At 45.3% G+C, this 21,139-nt stretch overlaps 2 protein-coding genes across 4 annotated transcripts in view; both read right to left on the minus strand.

Moving 5' to 3' along the window:
* KMO (kynurenine 3-monooxygenase) overlaps positions 1 to 5,374 on the minus strand; it is a 30,711-nt gene extending 25,337 nt beyond the window's left edge. Inside the window, exon 1 of one of the 2 annotated variants that reach the window (XM_059727195.1) lies at positions 5,304 to 5,374. In XM_059727195.1, coding sequence (XP_059583178.1) covers positions 5,304 to 5,358 — 55 coding nt within the window. In that variant the 5' untranslated portion in view covers positions 5,359 to 5,374. Of the gene's footprint in view, positions 1 to 1,159; positions 1,293 to 5,303 lie in introns of those variants that run through there. The other variant, XM_006258349.4, reaches the window with a different exon arrangement.
* Positions 5,375 to 10,128: 4,754 nt separating this feature from the next.
* Positions 10,129 to 21,139, minus strand: part of C4H21orf58 (chromosome 4 C21orf58 homolog) — a 38,223-nt gene continuing 27,212 nt past the window's right edge. Inside the window, exons 6-9 of one of the 2 annotated variants that reach the window (XM_019492200.2) lie at positions 18,615 to 18,754; positions 16,243 to 16,481; positions 14,307 to 14,374; positions 10,129 to 12,467 (exon numbers count right to left, since the gene is read on the minus strand). In XM_019492200.2, the coding sequence (XP_019347745.1) occupies positions 14,329 to 14,374; positions 16,243 to 16,481; positions 18,615 to 18,754 (425 nt within the window). In that variant the 3' untranslated portion in view covers positions 10,129 to 12,467; positions 14,307 to 14,328. The remainder of the gene's footprint in view (positions 12,468 to 14,306; positions 14,375 to 16,242; positions 16,482 to 18,614; positions 18,755 to 21,139) is intronic. The other variant, XM_019492199.2, reaches the window with a different exon arrangement.

Here is a 21,139-nt window from a genome sequence, read left to right on the forward strand (position 1 = left end):
TCTCTTCTCTTAAGAAAAAGATATGCAGAGTAAGAAGCCTCATTTTCCAAGTCCTCCAGCAAAGTCCTCAGATTAAATCACAGAAAAGTTTAGGGCCTGTCCATGGCTCAGGAAGAGCCCTGACTCAGCAGCAGAAGTATCTACACTAACACTGACCCATGTGTATACACAAGGACTAGAAAGATTTTGCATCCATTGTGAAGATTCTATTTTTCTACCTAGAGGGATATTGGGTGTTATAGGCTTCTCTTTTGAATTGACTCTCGGGAAGCTACACAACATACAAGTTTGCCTAGAAATGCATAGGCAAGTATATACCATATGTAGCATTTATACCATACCTTTGCCTGATTTCTATCTTTGTTTTCTGTCTACCCTTAACAAAGATGGCAGTCTGGTATTTAGCTTAAGCTGCATTTCCTTCTTCCCCAGACCTGAAGAAGGGCATTTTGTGAAGGCTTGTCTAACATCTCTCCCAACTCTGCAGTTGGGCTAATAGAAGAGATCACCAAAAAGCTCTTCCTTCTCACATATTTCTGGAACTATCGTGCCTATAACAACACTCCAAGCCTACTACTATCCGTAACACCAGTTTCCCACAGAAAACAGTAGTGCTTTTGGTATAAAGTCCTGGCTGCACAAATAATTGCACTGCCTTCCCCAGTCCTAACTCAACTAACTCCATATTTGTCCACAGGCTTCTAAAAAGGCAGGCAACGTAAAGCCAGTTAAAAAGTAGGATTGAGATTTAAACTCACTAGTTAAGCTCTTATCCTCTTGATTTACAAATCAAATTGCTGGCCATAAACAAGCAAATACCATGCAAAGGAGTAAGATAAAGCAGGCAAGGGAACTGGCTGCATTTCATAAGCCTAGATATTCTCCCCAGCAGTCACTTCCCTGCTCTATGGTGCATTTGCTTTCTGTGATAGAGTCCAGTTTTACCAGCTGTGGCTAGCTTCTATAATGATCTGCACATTTAAGGGCAAGCCAAAATTGACTGTATGTACAACCAAAACAAAGCTCCTTCTATTACACCTCTTCCTGTTTTTATTCCTTGGTAAAAATAATACTGTTTTTATGAAAAGCACCACTCCCTCACCTCGCATGGCCAGCAAATAGAATACAACCACAAGTGATACAAGAGTGCATTTCTTACCAAACCCCCTCCAACGATGGCCACTTTTGTGTCCTGAACATCAGTAGAGTTCATGACTGCAGCAGTTGCTGTCTATAGTATGGTTTTCACTGTCTTCTGTGCCCAGAGGGAAGAGTATCTCTGCTCACTGTTACGCTCTACAAGATACAGCAGTCAGAGGGGAGGGGCAGTAGACGGCTGAGTCAACACACATTGATATCAGTTATGACCCTGTGACAAAGCTACACCAAGCCAAGGGCCTAACTCCTTTCAAGTACGTAGTGCCAATGTGATGTGATTTGCAGAGGGAAGTTGTAAACACAAAGGTGTCCCATCATGCATACTTTGTGCCTGTTGTGGACAAACAAATGTTTGGTGTATAAATATTTCTCATGCTTGTATCTCAAATGAGTGGGATTTATACCAGTTTGGTTTCTGCTTAGCACTCAGCTAGCTCATAAAAACAAAGAAGCCTTTCCAGCAGTGAGGTGATAACTTCACAGATACCTTTCTCTGGGGAAGAACAGACCATTTGCTCCTCTCCCAAGGGTCCCATCCCAGTGTTCCCTTTCCACAGAAGCCATACACAGCTGCCAATGTTTTGGATGTCATTCTGCTTTGGAGCATAGGCCTGATGCCTAAATTGCAAAGCTCCCTCCCCCCCTGTGAGTAACACCATAGCAAGCCTTTGCTGCCTCTTCAATTTTTAGCATGCCTTTAAATCAAATGAATTGCTCCACCAAAAAAAAATAAAACAAATTGCATGCAGCGACCTTTAAAGAGTGAAGCTAATCTGTTGACTCTCTTACCAATGTGCCCTCTGATAAATGACATATGGGAATTAAATTGTGTCCTTAGAAGTTTTGTTTACCCAAAACAAATAAGTATGTTTTCTTATCTAAGAATATAGAAGTTTAAGGCCAGGACAAAATAAAGCCCTTTGCCACCTTACCAGTATGTACATCAACATCTATCATAATCAAACTGCTAAATTGCTGTATAGCAAATGAACACAGATTACAGTCTTTATAAACTATTTAGACCAGAGGTGGGCAAAATATGGCAGGATGAGCCGCTGCTGGAGGAAGAGGAGCTAAACAGCACCCAGGCTGCTGCAGCTGCACCAGAAGCAGCCCCTTCGGTAAGCTGTGTGCTCTGGCTGTGTCCAGGCCAGCAAGCATGGGCAGGAACATGGCGCAGGCTGCCCTGGGTTGGGCTCTACCCCATGTGGAGTGCCACGGGGGCAGCCATGGACCACACCACCCAGACAAGTTCAGCTGTATTCTCCCCCTCTTCTCTCCCACATCCAGCTCCCAGGACCTAGCACCCAGGCAGCACCCCCTCCACACACACACACACATACACCCCCCCATACATCCCCCACAGGGCAGAGGCATGCAGGGAGCAGATCATAGCATGCTGTCACTGTCCCACAACCAAGCCTCGTGAACCCAGCCTTACCCACCTGTTCTGCTTCTGAACATTGCTCCCTGCCTGTGGCCCCATCCCACATAAGTAATTGTGGTGTGGTGGGGTTCGTGGGGGTGGGGGGAGGGCGGTGACAGGGCCTCAACAACTCATCAAAACTTCTTATGTGGTCCCCAAGCCCAGATAATTGTCCACCTCTGATTTAGACTATACTCTATATAAGCACTGTTTATTGAGAGGCACTGGGTGTTTCTATATGTGCAAATGTTGTGGGGCGGGTTTATTCTAGAGTAAATTACTCTAGAGTAAATCTACCCTGGGCACACTTCTACGCATGCAGGAATGTGGACACAGATTTACTGCTCCTGGCAGCAGTCTGCTGCCTCCCCTCTCTGGCCCTGTACTGGCCCCTTGCAGCAGCCAGGGGGAGCTCTAGGTTCCCCCAGAGTGCTAGCTCAGGGGCTGGCAGGGAGCACGGGGCCAAGAGATAGCTGTCTTCTGGCAGGGGCTGGGAAATTGCTCCCTGCCTCCAGGAGCTGCCTGCTGCCAGGGTGGGCTCCACCACCAGAGCCTGGGCAGGGACAATATCCCCCTGGCAGCAGTGAGCTCTCATCCCTGGCTTCCTGATCGGGAGAGGGGGCTTGAAAAGAAGTGCAGGTGAGGCATAGGTCCCAGCCCCCTGGCCTGATCCGCTGGTGGGGCAACTAGCAACAAGCCCCGGCTGGCTGGAGATTCCCCACTCAGCCAGGGATTTGCAGCTAGCTGCCCCACCGGCAGGTCAGGTTAGGGAGCTGGGACCTGCCCCTCTCCTGCAGTTCTTTCCAAGCTCCCAAGCCTTGATCATCTGATCAGAGCATGGGGCTGGGACCTGCCCCTTACTGGAACAGTTCCCAGCCCGCCACAGGCTGCACAGGGAAGTCTGCATGTGCAGCTTAGAGCTGTCTGGGGACTGCCTGAAATGGGACAGTCCCCAGCCACCTCCATACTGCATGTGCAGACTTCCTCATGCAGCCCGAGGCTGGCTGGGAACTGTCTCACTTAGGGGCAGGTCCCAGCCAGCTCCAAGCTGGGCAGGGAACTCTCTCCATGCAGGGAACTCCCAGCCCCCACTCCACAATCAAGGAGCAGGGGCTGGGAGCTTGATTGCAGAGCAGGGGCTGAGAGCACACCATTGCTGGGGCAGGCAGGCATTGTTCCTGCCCAGGCTGTGGTGGCAAAGCCCACCCAGGCAGCAAGCACCTCCTATGGGCAGGGAACAATCTTCTGCCCTCTGCTGCCTAGCTGACCAGGAACAAATGTATTTTTGGTTGGCTATCTACACATGCCGTACTGCACAGTACTTATTCGGCAGTTAATTTGCTGCTTGCATTTGCAGGTAGCAAATTAACTGCTGAGTAGAGGAAATTACTGCACAGTAAGGGTCAGCATGTGCAAATGGTGATGCTTACTATGCAGTAAAGCATCTCATGTAGATGCATCCATTGTGTAGTAGAAGATCTCAGAACAATATTTGAGCAAAAGAGAAATGTACTAAAACTTTCTCATGCTTCATTGCTTTTCTGTGACTCTGCGGGAATGTGCAGCAAACTCATCTCAAATGAGCAGAATGAAAATACCAGCACAAGAAAAACATGTTTCTCAGCTGAGTACAAATGAATCCACATCTCTACCAAAGAATGAAGCTAATGCACAAAGCATTTCTCTGCTGACCTAAATAATGGTCTAAAGCAGCCGTTATCAGTGGTTAACAAATGGCAGGCCAAAACTACACAGCTTGGGTCCAAAGGCAGGCTAGCACTTCTGTACCTGGCTCCTGCCACCACCACTTCTCCCCACTGCCCAGCCACTACTGCAGCACCCTGATGATAAAACATTGCTGAAGCCCACAATGTCCAGAGGCCAGATCTAGCTTGGAGGCTAAAGGTTGACCACCCCTGCTCTGAAGGATGAGGGTACAAAGTGACAAAACAATTGCACAAAGTTTAGAAGGAAGAGGACGTACAGTGTATTAAGCTGATTCATTGTATTTGCTTTGTGAAAAGCCCACTGGTTTTTGTCTAAACAGCTGCCCTATGTCATGAGCACTTAGACCACATCTGTGAATAGCTTCCAATCTGGCTCCAGGGTTGCTACACTCTGCTGCATACCTTTTCAACTGAGAAGCAGGCTGGTGGGTCAGCGTCAATGACCTCCACCTATGAAAGCTGCACACTGTGAGGGGGCCAAACACTTTCCATCTTTGGGGCCACTGAGGAAAGACAAGTCCCATTCCTAGAAGAGCTCCTTTCTCAGGGGAACCTAGAATTCATCATAACACTACCAGCAAGTTCCCTGAAGCCCAGAGTGGGCAATTCAGATTCATTACAGTAAATAACATGCGCAGGAGAAGGGTGGATAACATGGCTCACTCTCAGAAGAGGCCACAGACCATATGGGTGCCTTAGTGCAGACTTACCCACAGAGCTCATCCATAGGAGTAATAACAGATTGATCTTTCAGTGGATAACATGACCACCTTGTTTGTGTTTTTGCTGTCAAAGAACTATTTTTCTATGGATCTGGTTCCTGATCCAAAGAAACCTAACAATTAAAATATTCCTATTGATGCTGGAAGGGGTCTGTCCTGGGAGAGAACGGGGGGAAGGACCCCAAATAAAAAGGGAAAGTCACGGAGAACAGAATAGACAGGAAGGAGAGGAAACAAACATCAAAGTTAAAACAAGAAAAAAACACTCACCCACAGCAGGAGCCGCAGCACAGTGGGAATGGGGAGAGAAGCCTGAGCGGCTCATTAGTCACGTCTTTATCCAGCTGAGGCCAGCCAATGATGTCACCACCAATCACCAGCCAGCAAGAATAAAAATGGCTGATGGTGAAGGAAACGGGAGAGGGAGAATGGACCTGAGGAGGGCACAGCCACAGGACTCATTCTGGGAATCCCTCAAGGAGGAAGGAGCACCGGATGAGGAGCCAGAGGAGGCTCCTGACACTGATCCTGGCAGCGGTGGCAGGGAATGGCTCGACAGAGCGGGAGACGAGCCAGAGGCAGCCCCTGCAATCAGCAAAGGCAGCAGCAACAGAGGAAGTAGAGAAGGGCACGTGAAGACCCACACCATAGCAGGTGGGAGTATTGGGACCAGTTGGGAGGAGGAGGAATTTCCCCCGTCGGGAGAGTCCTGGCAGAAGCAGCAGAAAGGGCTGCGAAGAAGCAGGGCATCTACCCTGAATACAGAAAGTAGCCAGCCATACTCAGAGGGACCACAAGGCACTTGGAGCAGGACACTCCAGAAGGGAGAGAAGTGGGGCAGCACCGGGCCCTGGGAAGAAGCAGGAAAAAGGGGGAAAGACAACTCGAGCAGGAGGCCACGGGTACACGGCCCCAAGTAGGGGTCATCCCCTAGCTAGACAGTAGGGAACTAGGCACCCGGTACCCTGATGTAAGGGACCAGAGGAGGGGGCTACCCAGATTCCCAGTGATACTGTAAAAGTATTGTTTTGTGTTTTCCTTTTGTGTTTTTCTTTTGTGTTTCCCCGTGTGAAGGAGTTGAGAGACAAGAGTGGCCGATCCGAATAGAATAAGCAGTGCAGGGCCTGTAGGGCATCACACTGGGATTCAGTCCATAGGGATGTAGTCCACTGTAGGGCTAGAATAGGTTTCACGATCGGGATCTCCAAACACAAACAACCCGGGATGGGGTAAACGAATTGGCCTCAAGAGCTGATACCCAGGATGGGAAGGGACTCGAGAGGCCCCACAGCTGTATGAGAAGGGGGGCGTGGCCAAGAAGACTGAGTGACCCATCAAGGTGGTGTAAGGTCAGGGTGTAAGGGTGGCGGAGCCCCGCAAGTGACCATCGGGCAGACCACATGCTGCAGAAGGACCCTGGGTAGTCAGCTCTCCACTGGGAAACATTCAAAGTCATGGCAGGTGAGATAGGGGAAGACTACCCAAGGAGTGAACATCTACTTGGCAATTTACGGGAGCCTGTAAAGCGTACACCACCCATCACTCGAACCAAGGCTGCACGTAACCAGGTGTTCGAGACTCGGTAGTCACAGAGTCCTCTGTGATTCAGTGGTAGATCCCTTGTCTACCACACAGGAGACCTGGACTCAGTTCCCAGACACTTATACAACTACAGCCATGGAGGCACCAAACATCTGGACTCAGTCTCAGATAAAGGATCCTTGTTCCTTTGGATCCTTGTCTTTGGATTCAGCCTCAGTGGCCTAAAGGGAGGATGGAAGATCTGGGCAGCCTCCACTCCTCCAAAAATTCCTGCCCAGGCATATGCATCGAAGGTCTGGGTGGCCCTCATGCATACACCATGATCCAGGAGGATTGACGGTTGCCACCACCATTGATGCTGGACCAGATTCAGAGAGCCTGACAGGCTGTTCTGTTGCTTGAATGTACTGATTCATACACTTTTGTGTGAAAAAAGGATTCTCTTCATTCAAGGATGAGGAGTGTTAGCAGCTCTCTATCTGTGTGAAGCACACTCTTCTATTTTCATCTCTGCTCACTATCCCATTTGATACTTAGTGGGATGTTAATATGGATTATGGTACAGTTTTTGACAGCTCTGGCAATCAGCAGGTGACATGGTGGAGCCAGGCTGCCTATCACATGCCAATCAAAGATCACCAGGAAAAGATGGTATCAGTAATGATGGCAATGTTGCTGACTTGCTGATGTCATTGATTTCTGCAACCTGGTGCAGCGTAACAGTTGAAACCTGGGAAGTTGAAGGAGCAAGTTACAGTTTGGGCACATGGCAGGGAGACTTTCCTGTATGTTGACTGGTACATGAATGAACATTAAGGGACTCATCTTTAAACTGCTGAAGTCAGGAGTCCCACTGACTGCAGGGTGTATTGGCTCAGGCACCAAGGGAAGGGAGATAAAGGATTCTTGTTACTTGGATACACACAAGCCATATTTGTTTCTATCTGTGGTAATGAAGAATTTCATTTCTGTTCAGAGCTGCAGTCATAAGGTCAGTGTTTCTGTTAAGTCTCTGGGACGTAGTAAAGTGTCTGCCATTCTTACGTTGCTTTTGGGTCAGTCCATAGCCTGCAAGCCTCTCCCCTCTGGCTTCCAGTATAGTTCATAGCAGGGCAAAATGGAACAGCCTTTGCAGAAAAGGGGCAGAACAGCTGGCACATGGGTCCAAATCACTTCCTCCAGAGCCAGTGGGGAACCAGGAACCAATTGCAGTTCCCGATGTTCCCAGGTCAGTACAATTATGAAAGTTTCATCAAAGCTGAGGTCTGTTGTGTTGTCTATATGCATGTGGTGCTTGGTTTTTCAGTTACCGGTTGATTAATTTCCTTCATCTGCATCTGCTTTAAAACAGGGTAAGATAATTCTACTCTTTTGGGGAAAGTCAGTGGTTCTATTGGGGGGGCGGCCACCTATCTGACTATCACAACAGCATATTCTACTATTGGGAAACACCGTCCTCCAGCAGCCAGGGCAGTGTGCAGCCTTCAGGGAGATACACTGAAAAGAATCCCAGGGACATCATCTAAATTAGCAATTCATTCAGTGTAATCTGGATAACTATAGTGCCAGTATTGGTTGTAGTTGGATCACCCTAAGCAACAGGATGAGCACTTTATTCCAGAGCAATTCTGGTCTCTTCAGCAGCTCTTTCCACAAGGATGGTGGTTCACCAAATGTATATATAACCTGCTGCGACGATGCTTGACATGTTCACAACTTCATTTTATACCAGTGATGCATAAGCTCAAAACGCTGAGGCAATTTCCACCTTTTGATTTTGTTCTATCAAACCTGGAAAAATACCGTATGCATGATGCCACTTGTCTTTTGTAGAACATTACTATAGCTGGGTTGTCTGCCACTTTTTGGTCCAGAGGGCCTGAGGCAAGCTAGCATGGCCTAATTTTTCAGGTCCACCTAGGCAGGGAGTCAGATGAGTTCTAAGGTTTGAGAGAGCTCAGGTGGAGGAAGACTTCATGGAAAATAAGGGTGGTTGATCTTGGAGCAAAGAAAAGACATGCAAGAGGGAGGCCTCTGGGCTCTAACAGTCTGATCTCGTTAGAGGAATAATGTTGTTTATGTGACTCAGTATTTAAGGAATTAAACTGTGCTCTGAAGAGACTTATGGGTGTAGTATTAGGTCTTTCTGGGCTGGGATATAGGCTAAGTCCTCAATCCTGAAGACAGAAGTGATTTGGAAAACACATATCTAGAGAAATGTGTGAATAGAGTGATAAGCTTACGTCCTAGGTAGCTAACCACACTCTGTCACCACGTTAATTATATAGTCTAATTTATGTAACACTTGCTTCTTTCATCTTCTGTTAGGGAGTGAAGGTGTTTGTGATAAGATTCATTTGCAGAGATCTCCTCTTGGTAAATGGCTGTTACGTTAGGGTGGTTCTGTATGCTTTGTTAGTTCTGCAAGCCTGAGGTTGATCTGTTCCTGTTTGCTGTATAAAACACTGATAAGGTGGTTCCTCAGTTCTCAGAGAGAATGAAATACAGTTTGTCAAACTAGGCTGTGTGGTATGTAGAACAGAATTGATTGGTCATCTGGAGTCCTTCGTGTATGATAGCCATCTGTTTGCATCTGGTTAGAAAAGGAGGTATCTGAGCATACTTGAAATACCTGGTAGTCCATTTCATTCAGCTGAGTGTGGTACCATCCACTGGCAGTGCTGGGAGTGCATAGTTGTTTATACATACTAGCAATGTATATACAAAAAACCCAGGATCCAGAAACTGGGGATCAAAATGGGTGTATAATATAGGAAAAGCTTTTACAGTGCTTCTATAACATTCACAATATGCAAACTGCTGTTTCATGTGATAAAACTGATGGGTCTGCTCATTCTTCTTCCTTTGCTTGAACAGATAATAACAAACTAATTTCGCTATGATTGTAGTGTTAGGAATTTTAATGGAAACTTTAAAGATGGTGGAGAGGAAGAGATGCTTGTAACTGGAAAGCCACTGTCCTGATGCCTAGGTAAATGAGGGATTTCTCTAGAGTTGCAACTTGACTCCTACCTACTTACCTACCTGGAATTACTTTTTCAAAATAAAAAAAATCTGAATTTTACAACAAACTGACAATTGTGCACTTAACTAACTTATTTTGTACCTAAAATACATGGGAAAATATGGTCCCTAATACAGTTTAGAATCTTTTTTCTTCCCAAGTTATGTAGATCTCTTTAACAACACCAAATTTAGCTGCTTAATCCTTTAATGTAGTTCTGGGGATGTGAACTGTATGTGCTTCCAAATCAGGGGCAATTTACCTCCACTATCTCTTGAAAACCACTGTGGAAAAATCCAGTTACTTAAATTGTCATCTTGTAGGGCGTATCCCCTTATCTCAAGCCAGAAGAATTTCTATCCATACTTTGCCAACTATGCCTTGATGTTCTATTTTGATTTCAGTGGCATACTCAAATATTGTGGCAAGAATAATGTTGGAATGCTAAATGAGATAACCTCAAACCCAGCCTTTTCAGATGGCTCCAACATAAATGTAAGATAAGACAAGTCAAGAAAAACAAATGGGAAGGTGTTTAAAAGGAAGTGTTTATTTTTCTGCAGTGAACACAAATTGGCAAATGAAAATGGTATAACTTAACAAACACATTCTTCAAGTGTATCTGAGAGCACAGTGAAAAAATAGGGGCAGGAGGGACTTGGAATACAACTTGCCATCTAAGATTAATGGAAAAGAAAGGGAGGAAGGAACTCTGATTTCCAAACTCTGATGGAAGAAAACTTAAGTTTGGACAGGTACAAAGTGTTACAGAGTATCTTCTTGAATACTCCAGAAAAAAAAATTGCAAGAACTTGACCCTGAATTATATGAGGAATATATGAAGAAAAGTTTGTGAAATAATGTAATGCACATGAAAGCTTGCTTGATTTATGATATTTCCATAATATTGTCACAGAAGAAACACAGGGTGGCACTAATTATATAGCCTAGTTATGCAGAATTGAGGCTCACAGCCCTCTTGAGGCAAATAATTTGAACTGCAAGGAAGTGACTTTGAAGGGGAGACTGCAGCATGTCTATAGCTTAGAACAGTGATTTGCAACTAGGATCCTGGGGCACGCTGGGGTGTTGCCAAATCCTTTGAAGCATGCTACAAAGTGTGAGGAGATAAACTAAGCTGATAAACCCAGTTTAGGCTTGTACCTGCCTGGGCAATCCCCCAGCCCCCCATTTAAGAAGGTAAGCACTATATATATTTTCTATTCTATATTTATATTTTATTCTTCTTCTAAATCAGCGGTTCTCAACTTTTTTGGATTCAAGGCACCCCCCACCAGACTTGAGGCACCACTTTGTAAACTTTTGTGAACTGCATGGCACCCAATTTCAAAAACTTATTTGATATATATTTATATACTAGCCAATTGCCCATGAAGAATGCAGGTGGGGACGGAGCCCCGGACCTCCCTGCCACACCATCCATGCCCACTCCCCCTTCCCTCCTGCTGCTTGGGGTCCAGGCCCACTTCCCCTGGCCTCGCCCCCTCTTCTATCCACTCTGTTGCTGCCACCTCCAGGGAGTGGAGCAGGGGGGAGAGAGGCACAGCTGGCCTCACCCCCCCCCCCCCCGCTCTGTCCCCTGTGTCCCCACCATCATGGCGGTGGGCTGCCTTCTGTCGGAACACTTCTTCACACTCTGATTGGCTGTTTGTCAGCCAATCAGAGTGCAAATAAAGCATTACAGACAGACAGACAGACAGCCTTAGGCTTTTATAATATTAGAATATTGGGTGCCACGCAGTTCACAAAAGTTTACGAAGTGGTGCTTCAAGTCCAGTGAGGGGTGCCTTGAATCCAAAGAAGTTGAGAACCACTGATTTAGAAGAAGAATAAAAGGACACAAGGTGTGCAGGTATATGCAGTTTTGCTAAAGAAATGGAAGGGCCACAATAAAATGCGTACTGAAAAAACCCTATTCACTATCTGTAACTGGATATTATGAAAATCCTGTGTTCTTACATTAAGGAACAATAATAGAAAATGCCAGTCCCTTTTCCCCAGCTCTACTCCCTTTGTCTACATGAGAATGGGAGATAGTGGGAGCGGAAGCAGGTGAAAGCCTCTCCTTCACTAAAAGGGCTGCTTCTTAAAGCATTTCATCTGCTTGCCATTATGTTAAAAGTTACAAGACTGCTGTTACTTTGGTGTCTGTCTACCCCCTGCTGGAGTGCTGAGTGTAAAGCAGGGAAACCTGAAAGGAGGGTGCTTTAAGTTGAGGATACTTAAGATGCAAAGAACAGGGTATATTAGGCCTCCTTTTAATTCTGAGCTGTATTTGCAGTATCCTTTCCCCAACAGGCAGGGCCACTCTCTGTATTTGAATGTGCATTTCCCTGAATTGCCTTTGAAAGAAAGATATCGCACCCCTTTAGACAACAATTCACCCAATTCTAATCATGGTGGATTACGAGTTTCTGGATTTTTAATTATGTTGGTGACCCAGAACCACCTCAATAATTTAGGCTTACAGAATTTGAGTGAGAGGACGGGTGGACATTCCAGGTAGTGGGGAGCAGAAGAAAACATTTTGAAATTTTCTTCTAAAAGTGGTGGCTATTTATAGCTGCTCAGTGGTAGACATGATTAGAGGAGACCGATTAGACAGTTGAACACTGTGAGATTAGACAGTGGAGACTGTGAGCTGGCCAAAGGTACGTGTTAAGTTTTTGCATTTCCATAGTTTATTTTTGCATTTCCATAGTTTCTATTTCTTTCACCAGTGGGATGTAGCTATTTCTACATCAGGTTGCCCATCAGCCAGATTTTAAAGAAAGAATCCTAAAGAACATTTACTCCAGTGAAATGATGGCCAACTTCTGTGGGGGTCAGGTACCATCATGAGTCACCTGCAAGAGACAAAAAATAGCTTTCATGTGTATGGAAATAGCCAGTAGCCTGAGCTTCTTGTAACTATTAAGGGATAGTTCAGAGTGCATAGGAGCATTGGACCCTTAACTGCAAAGAGGGGAAAGGAGGGATAGTTCAGCGTGCATAGGAGCATTGGACCCTTAACTGCAAAGAGGGGAAAGGGCTTTTAAAAATCTCTGGCCAAATCCCTATGGGCTAAAACCTGGGAGGTAGTGAGCCCTACCACTTGTATCAGCAGCTGTGGGAGCTGAAAATGCTCTGCATCACATAGGACTTAGCTCTGTCTGTGACAGTGGCTTCTAAGCCATGGTTTGCAAATAACGTGTTGCCTCCAAATCCTCCAACATTATCCACAACCACAAGGAAGTACTACCTTAAAAGAGAAGTTAACTGAGAGAACAAGGCATGGTTTTATCTGCAGTGCATCACTTGCTAACCGTTGTTGTCCATGGGCCATCAAACGTTGGGGACCTCTGGTCTATAGTTTGCTGCAAGTTGTCTTTGAAGTGAAAGGGTGGTGCATGATCAGACTGATATACTCTCTAACCATCTGTGGCAGTTTTGAGGCACAGGGGCAGCCATGATACCCCCTAATGTCTGTGTGGCTCCTGCCTGGCTCCATCTCTGAGGCAGCCCTCCCTTGATTGCTTATCTGCCATGTCTTGTTATTACTGAGCCTGAGTCCAATCAACTCACCAACTAGTCCCTCCCAGATCCCACTAGTCTCGATCCACCCCTTACACTACATAGGCCCTCTTGGCCTGCCTGTGCCTCTGCAGGGTCCTATAGGCTTACGGAGAAATTGCATGGCTCCGTTCCTCCCCTACACTATGCACCAAGCCTCACTGGTGTTAGTACTCCCAATGATCTTCAGTCATCCTTCTCCTTAACCCCTCAGGACTCTCGCCACCCCTCTTCCCCCCCATCAGGTTCAGGCAAACACTGGTATCAACATAAAACAAAGGCCACTTGCCTGCATAAAACCCTTTCTTCTTTGTCTGGGGTAATAGTCTCTTGTTTCTAGCCTACAGGGTTGCTCTGTTTCCCCTGCCTACCTTGGTCTTTCAGGAGCCCTTCTGCCCTGCTGCAGAGAATTCACTTCTCGGGGTTTCAGGGCTAGACTACCTGACCAGCCCAAGCACTGATCTTATCTTGCCCCAGCCTGGTCCTCTTTTGTCAGGTAAGCCTCCAAATCAGCCCCCACATCACCTGGAAGCTGCTAAGGCAGCTTCTCCCCTTGAAGTAGCAGGTGCACCACAATGCCCTGCTACACCATCCTTTTCTTCGAAGTTTGGGGATGTAGCTTCCTCCACTTTGCACTTCTGTTTACAAAGAGAACATAGCATATGAGAAGTGGCACAGAAACAAAGATTTTGTTCTACTGAGATCCACTTGCTATGACAACCCCACACTACAAAAACTTCATCTCTGGGGCCAGATTCTACCCGTGGTGTTTTTTGCCTGTTAACCTCAACATGTTAATCCACTGATCTCACAACCAGCTCTGTGCCTTGATACCCATTTCCTCAGCTGATATGGGAAGGCACCGCCCTCTCTGCACTCAGATCCCGATTGAAGTTCCCCACAAGGTCCTATTAAGATATTCATAAGGAACTAACTGGCTAACAGTGTCCAGGCTGAGGGATAACTGGGTTGCCTATATCTTAATTTAAAACCTAGTCCCCAGAGGAGATTTATTTACAACCATAAAGTGCCCCTGTAGAATGTGCTGCCATTGACAGTATCTGGTAAGGAGAAGATGAAATAGAATGGAGTACATAGGACAGAGGTGTACTGGGAAAGAGCCGGTTGGTTACCTTTGCTATGGGCCTGAGGGGTCTACAAACCCGGGGGCAGCCTGGGGAGAAGTCCATTGGTTCCTACACTTGGAAAAAGAAAAGCAAATTACAGGCATGTGCTTATGACAATGACTCAACTTTATTCCTGGAATAACTTCTTTTTGCTTTTTAATAAATATTTTACTTAGTGACCAGTCTGGTTTAAAAACCTTTGATTGGTAAATATTTCTACAGCATCGTAGGGATACAAAACATGATGTCAACTACAACACAATCTCCTTTCTATTACTTGGGTGCTGAGGCAGTACTGAGTGGATAGCCCTGAAGGTGATGAGCACGCACAATCCAGGCTGGGGAAACAATCTAGCAGCCTATAGCAATGTTAACACAGGTGTGATTTACAGTAGAATGTCTTAGGAAGCAAACAGAACAAATCAGAGAGAGTTGAGGGAGTGGAGCTCTACTGTGCGTCAGCTGCTTTCTGGTAGCTGCTCAAGTTCACACTTTCTCCATGGCAAATGAAAACTAATCTTCAGTAGTCCAGCCTTCTTTCCTTGTGAGCCATTTACCATGGTTTAGCTTCCATTTACCATGGGGCATAAATGAGCGTAGAGCCAATTCATGTAGAAGACCTGATGTGTGGTCCTTTCCTTTTATCTTGCTCAATGCGTGTTTGTCTATACCCAGGGGCATATTTGGGGCGGGGAGGAGGGGGGGGATTGTAGTGGTACAGTTGCACTACCACCACCACCACCACCACCCCCTTTGACTCCTGGTCCATCCAAAGTTTAAAACCAACTACCTGGCAGTAGCAGCAGTATTTCTATTCAGGCATCAGTGAACGAGTTACTTGATTTCATGGCTTATGATAATCTACCTGATTCTTTCTAAAATGTTCATTCTACAGGTGCTAACAACAACCCTCTCTCCTTTTTTTATGGCCTTCAGTGGTTCCACTAATTGAACCATTCTTTGTTCTGCAATTCTGCTATCTATTAGCTGCTCCTGGTAATATGGCTTCTTTTTCACAGCCCTGTAGACTGTTTTTCACTCTGGCTAGAAGCATTAACTCAGGTATGAAAATGTTAACTCAGGTGAACATTAACTCAGATGTGGGAATAATTTCCAGTGAGGCACTGGATGCACTGTCAAGATGTTCAAGAAGCTAGATTTTGTTTCTGAATCTTAAAAAGAGATATAGATTTAATTTTAATGCCTATAGGACTAATGAAACAACATCTTTCAATTATTTTGCCTAGTTCGTTGTGTTTTTATATGTAATATATGGTATATCAAATTACTGCACATTCCAGTTTTTTTTTCCTTTGCTTTGATCTTAAACTGAATAATGTAGCCCTAGGCCCCTACCTTATTAGTAAAGCTTCTAGTTTCTTTTTAACTGGGGACAAAACATGTGTTGTGTTATATGTGATGATGCACCACACCATCTGATCCCCTCCTTTTTTCATAATACTAGATCTGCCCATGTCCATACCTTGCACTCTCTTCACTTTCACTGGTTTCTCTTGGATTCTTATGGAGTCCCATGAACCAGGAGAAAAACATACTTGCTACTTTTCACAAAAAACAATTGCTAACTGGAGCCAACTTGGCAATTCTCAGCCAAGCAGAAAATGGTGGCGTTGTATCACTATCTCCAATGTTGTCTGCAGCATTTGTCTGATACTGCCATGGATCAGTGATGACTGAATACTTAGCCAGACTGGTTCATACAACGCCTCAAATCACCACAAAATTCTGGCTATCACTTAAACCCTGTTTGCGAAGCACAAGAATTAGAGTAAAGAAAATAACCTGGGCAGAGACCAAAAGTAAGAATGAACACAGGGCTTCTATTTTTCAACTCAGTCATATGTAAGCCCAGTGAGCCACCCCACATCTGCTGGACAAGGGGGACTAAAACAGCTACTAGCCTGGCAGCTCCGTTACTTACGTTTGTAATGCTGGGAACGTACTAGCCGGAGCACTCATATGATGCACAGTAGGTGGGAATCCTCCAGTCTGTCCCCAGAGATTGGATGGCATCCCAGGGGGCCAAACAGAGTAGCCAGCAGGTGGCAGCTGTGCAGGAATGGAGTGTATTGCTTGTGGAGAGTAGTGGTGATGGTGATGTACTGTTGAGGGCCTTGGCCTTTCAGCTCTCACAACAATTGGGGCAGCAAACTGTGGATCCTCAATTTAGAGACAAAAATAATGGTTCTGTTAAATTTGTGCTCCTCAGAGGAGGAGAGAACATGAGGGCCTGTTCCGGACTGACTGAGTGCTAGCATGGAGTGCTCTTTCGGGACACTTCCCTGTCCTGGGCTCGAGGTCCGGGTGACTATGATATTATAATTCTAGCGAACCACTGGTGACTCTACATCCCATTCTGATATTCAGAGGCATGCAGTACCCATTGCCAACAATCTATTTCACCTCCCCAGCCCAGAAAAATTTAGGGAGGGGGAAGGGCAAGGACAAATCAGCATTGCAGGAGAACTTAAAGAGCAAGGGATCTGGTGTGTTTGTTCTTTTAAGTGCAAGATCCTGAGAAGTTTGGAGATGTTGTCACTATTTCATTTTATTTAGCTGCAAATGAGTCTGTTTCCCTTCTCATAGCCATGATTTCCCTCCTGTAGCTTTCTAAGAGCTAGAAATTAGCAGGGTGAAGACACAAATATGTAGTGACTGAAATCCGAGCTTATAGGCACCAGTCTGAGGAGGATACAGTGAAGGTCAAATAGTATGTGCAGAGTCAGAATGTCTCTCTCCTGCAGTGCTGGGTACTCTTAACACCTTGCTCCCTTATCTAACTGTGCTGCAGCATACTCTGAATGCTTTGGTTTTTTTCTTCTACTCTGAGCACAGGTTTTACTGTAAGGGAGAGAACTGCCTCTCCCATGTCCTGAGTAAAGCTGGACACAGCTCTGAACTACAGGACAAACAGCATCCTGAAACATCTCCACAACAAATCTGACCTAGAACAGTTGTAGTGTAAAAGATTAATGACCTCTCAAGAGTGATATGCTTCCCAGTTGGCAGTGACTGATGTTGGCTTCCTTAGAGCTTTCAGTGCCCTGAAATATGAAAGCCAACAGCTGTTCTTGAACACTTTTATTATGCCTGTGGACATGTGGGCTGAACAGGTGGAGAAAGTAACAGATCCCTCAGGCCAAGGTGATCAGGTATGCAGTAATATTGTGTTTCTTTTGAAATCAATGAATATGAGTTTCTTTCATCCTTTATTATGCCTGCCTCTAAGGAAGATATTACCAAATGAGTGTTTCAAACACAGGTGTCCATGAAAGATCCTCCAGTACTCAGCAGCTCTCTCAGAACACTGGTGTGGAAAATCTTCTGCCTCCCCATGGGAATTGGCTATCTAAGGTGCTTTTGAAAATGTGTGTGGGACCTAGATGTTTTAAAAAACTCTGGCCATTAGCTGCCTAATACCCACTGACTTTCAGTGAAATGAATGGTTCTAAGTCACTCAGTTTCTTTTGAAAATGTTACACTGTCTCTTCCCATGTGCATGTGCACCACCTGGCTTAAGGCAGCTCTGATCCTGACCAGTCACCATTATAACACTGGGTACTTCAGCTCCTGTCCGCCTTACAGTACCAGACTAAATTATGGGTTTTCTAAAAAAATAAATGTCTAGTGAACTGAAGACCTATGGCAATATTTCTGTGTCAACTATAAATGCACTTATATCTACCAACGATTTCCCACCTTTGGTCAGAATCAGGGACCCCTGAACACCTTTTAAGACTTGAAGAGTGGGCACTTGGGAAATTAGTTCTTCCCTGACTTTTTTTTTTCTATTTCAAGCAAACAATCCAGCTATGTTCATAGAACTGGATAATATCCAGCCCTACATGGATACTCAAGAAGTTTCCTGTTATGTCCCTATGCTTTGCTAAACACAATCTCATCCATCTGATAAATATTTGATAAGGAGGAGGAGGTAGGTCATGACACTGAATGGCAGAGCTGGCAAGCTATATATTGGAGGGAGCAAGGCACATGTTCTAGTAAGGAATAATTTAGCAGCCACATCCCTCTTTCACATAGAGATCCAGTAAACATGACTGGGGCATTTCAGTGCCACTCTGCAGAATCTAAAGGGTACAGGGTAGCCACAAAACTTAGGAATCCATAATACAATTTCATTAAGAAGATGCATGTAGGCCCAGGCATCCCTAGTGTCTCTCATCCATTTGTATCTCTTGAATGTTGGCCTATACACTTAGATCTGCTACACAGTTTGGAGGCATCAGTTGCTGCCTGAGCAGGGAGACCCTTTGCAACTATAAGTGTCATTACCTGCTGAGTGTGCAGAAGAGCAGGAGCACTGGTCCCAGTGGGCTGGGAGAATGCCATCGGCGGCAAAGCTTTCAGCATCATGTTCTGCATAATGATCTGGTGCATCTGAGCATTCTGCATTAGCATCATTTCCACCATGTCTAGGGAAAGTAATGTCATTGTCAGTAAGAGGCAGAGAGCAAAGGGCATGTCATTGGGTTATGTCCTTCAGTATGAGGTGCCAGGGGCTCTTAAATTCAATAAAGCAGTTCACATGGGCTTTTGAAAAGGCCTTTCATACTCAGCAGTGTCCAAATATACTTCCATCTGTTTGGCCAAAGATTGTCCTTTATGCCAGTTACTTACGAGAATGTTTGAGGCTCAAACAGTATGCAGGCTCCCGGGCCAGCTTGATTTTATCTTCTTTCTTCTTCAGTGAAACCCTCAGGGCTTCCTAAAATGAAAGACTCTTCTCTGCTTTCAGATTTTGTTACCAACTTGCAGCTCTGGGTAGGGTCAGTGATAGGCTGCTGAGGAACAGTAAACCAAGTCTATCTCATACTAATCTCGGTTGACACTTTATTACACTATACATGGTATATACCTCAAACAGTTTCCAACAGGGGCAGATTCCCAAGATACAGACCCAAACCAACCAAAACTCTGTACATGTAGGGCCCAAGGCACTCCAGGTGTTTATGTGGAAGCCAGTTTGAATAGATTGGCAGACCTGAGAGTTTTATAAGTAGGGACCTACGCAAACCACAATTGTGCAGATTTCACAAAAGTCATGAAATCAGGTGATCTCTGCAAAAACCACAGAACTCTCCCCCCACCTCCCCCCCCAAAAAATGTACTAAAAGTAAAATGCTGGCTCCCCAGTGGGAGCCAGCAGACCTTCCAGCCATTGTGGCCTGCTGGGCAGAAGAGAGGAGAGGAACTGCCGGCACAAAGGGCTCCACCCTTGCCTCTCACCACCAATTGGTTGAGAGGGCTGCCTGTCACACAGCCCCACCCCCCTCCAGACAGCAGGAAGGGATGGAGCCATATGATGGGCAGCCCTCTCAACCAATCATCAGTGGGGGGCAGGGTCAGTTGGGCCCCTTGGCCAATCAGAGGCATGGGGGGGTCACCACGATAAGCCCTCGAAAGTGACAGCTGGCCTCATGATCTGCCCACAAAATTGGCCGGCCACCTCCTTGAGCTCGGTAGACCCTTACTTGTAAGGTACATGTACAAATTCTTGGTCTTTCTGTGACTGAAAGATATTACAAACCTGCATTCAAACTTCTGCATCACTGGATTAATGCCATCTGGACCATCGATGCATAGATACATTACTGTGTACACCAGTAATGAAAAGTAAAACTGAAAATGTTCTCAAAATCCAGAGAGATTGGAGGACATAATGGCATACTAGGCCACTGCCTGCAGGTATGGGCAGATTGTGTCCTAAAGTTTATTTTCCCAGTTACATCAGAGAGTTCAGTTCAGATTCAGTTTGAGAAGCCAAATGAAAACAGTTTCTGCTGGGCTGGGCTAACCTTCCTGCTTACATGACAAAAGAAGCAGCCAAATGGGAATGTGAAAGGATACGATGACATTTCCATTATGTGACACCCTCAAAACCCAACCTCCTGTTCAGAACATGCCACCAACTGTGTGGCCCATTTAATTTTGTGGGAACAGAGGCAGATAAAATAGTCTACAAGAAATTCCTATGAGTACTTTGCAAGAACAAACAAACACTTTTGGGATCTAGACATAGTTCACATGTAAGCCAAAGCCTTGGCAGTTTTACAGATGCAAATCTCTTTCCAGGGCTCTAGTAAGAACCCCTAAAAAATAAAACAAAAAACTACTGAACTAATCCGTGTCCATTCCTGAAGCCCAAGCCACTGAGTGACACTTAGCTCCACTAGAGACTGTATCACCTTGCTTCTGAGACATTCAACCATATCATGAAAATGAGCATTATCTCCTCACAGGTTGTCTTCAAAGGGACACATTTTTGAACATCAAGCACTTCTGTCATTAGAAAATGTCAGAGGACACTTGCAGAGATAGGGGGAAGGAAAAGAAAATGTGAATATCTTAACCACCTGAAATGCTTGAACACTTTCCCCTATTTAAGGATGTTAAATAGCCACATTGAGATTCCATTCCATGTAGATTTGATAAGTATTCAGTTGTATACACTGACTTTGGCTGGATCTTCATAGTACCTATCTAACAAAACTAATTTAATTGCAAACACAATTGTAGCAACAAGTTTTTTGTAGTTTTTTTCCCCATTCAATTGCATGTGTAGTGCCTCATGTAACTACATCAACAGGGAGTCCATTATAAACTTGGTCATCATTTTGTTTGAAAAAAATTAATTGATCCCAATAAACTAATCCATGAATGCCCATGCAGTGGTGTTGCTCCTTCATTTCTTTGTTGATTTACATTTAGAAATGCAGGAGGATTTTGTTTTTTGGCACAGTGCTGCATTCAGAGTAGCACTTTCAGCTCTCTTGAGTCCTGTTCCTAACTGCATGACG

This window comes from Alligator mississippiensis, chromosome 4 (genome assembly GCF_030867095.1).
Source record: "Alligator mississippiensis isolate rAllMis1 chromosome 4, rAllMis1, whole genome shotgun sequence".
NCBI classification, from domain to species: Eukaryota; Metazoa; Chordata; order Crocodylia; family Alligatoridae; genus Alligator; species Alligator mississippiensis.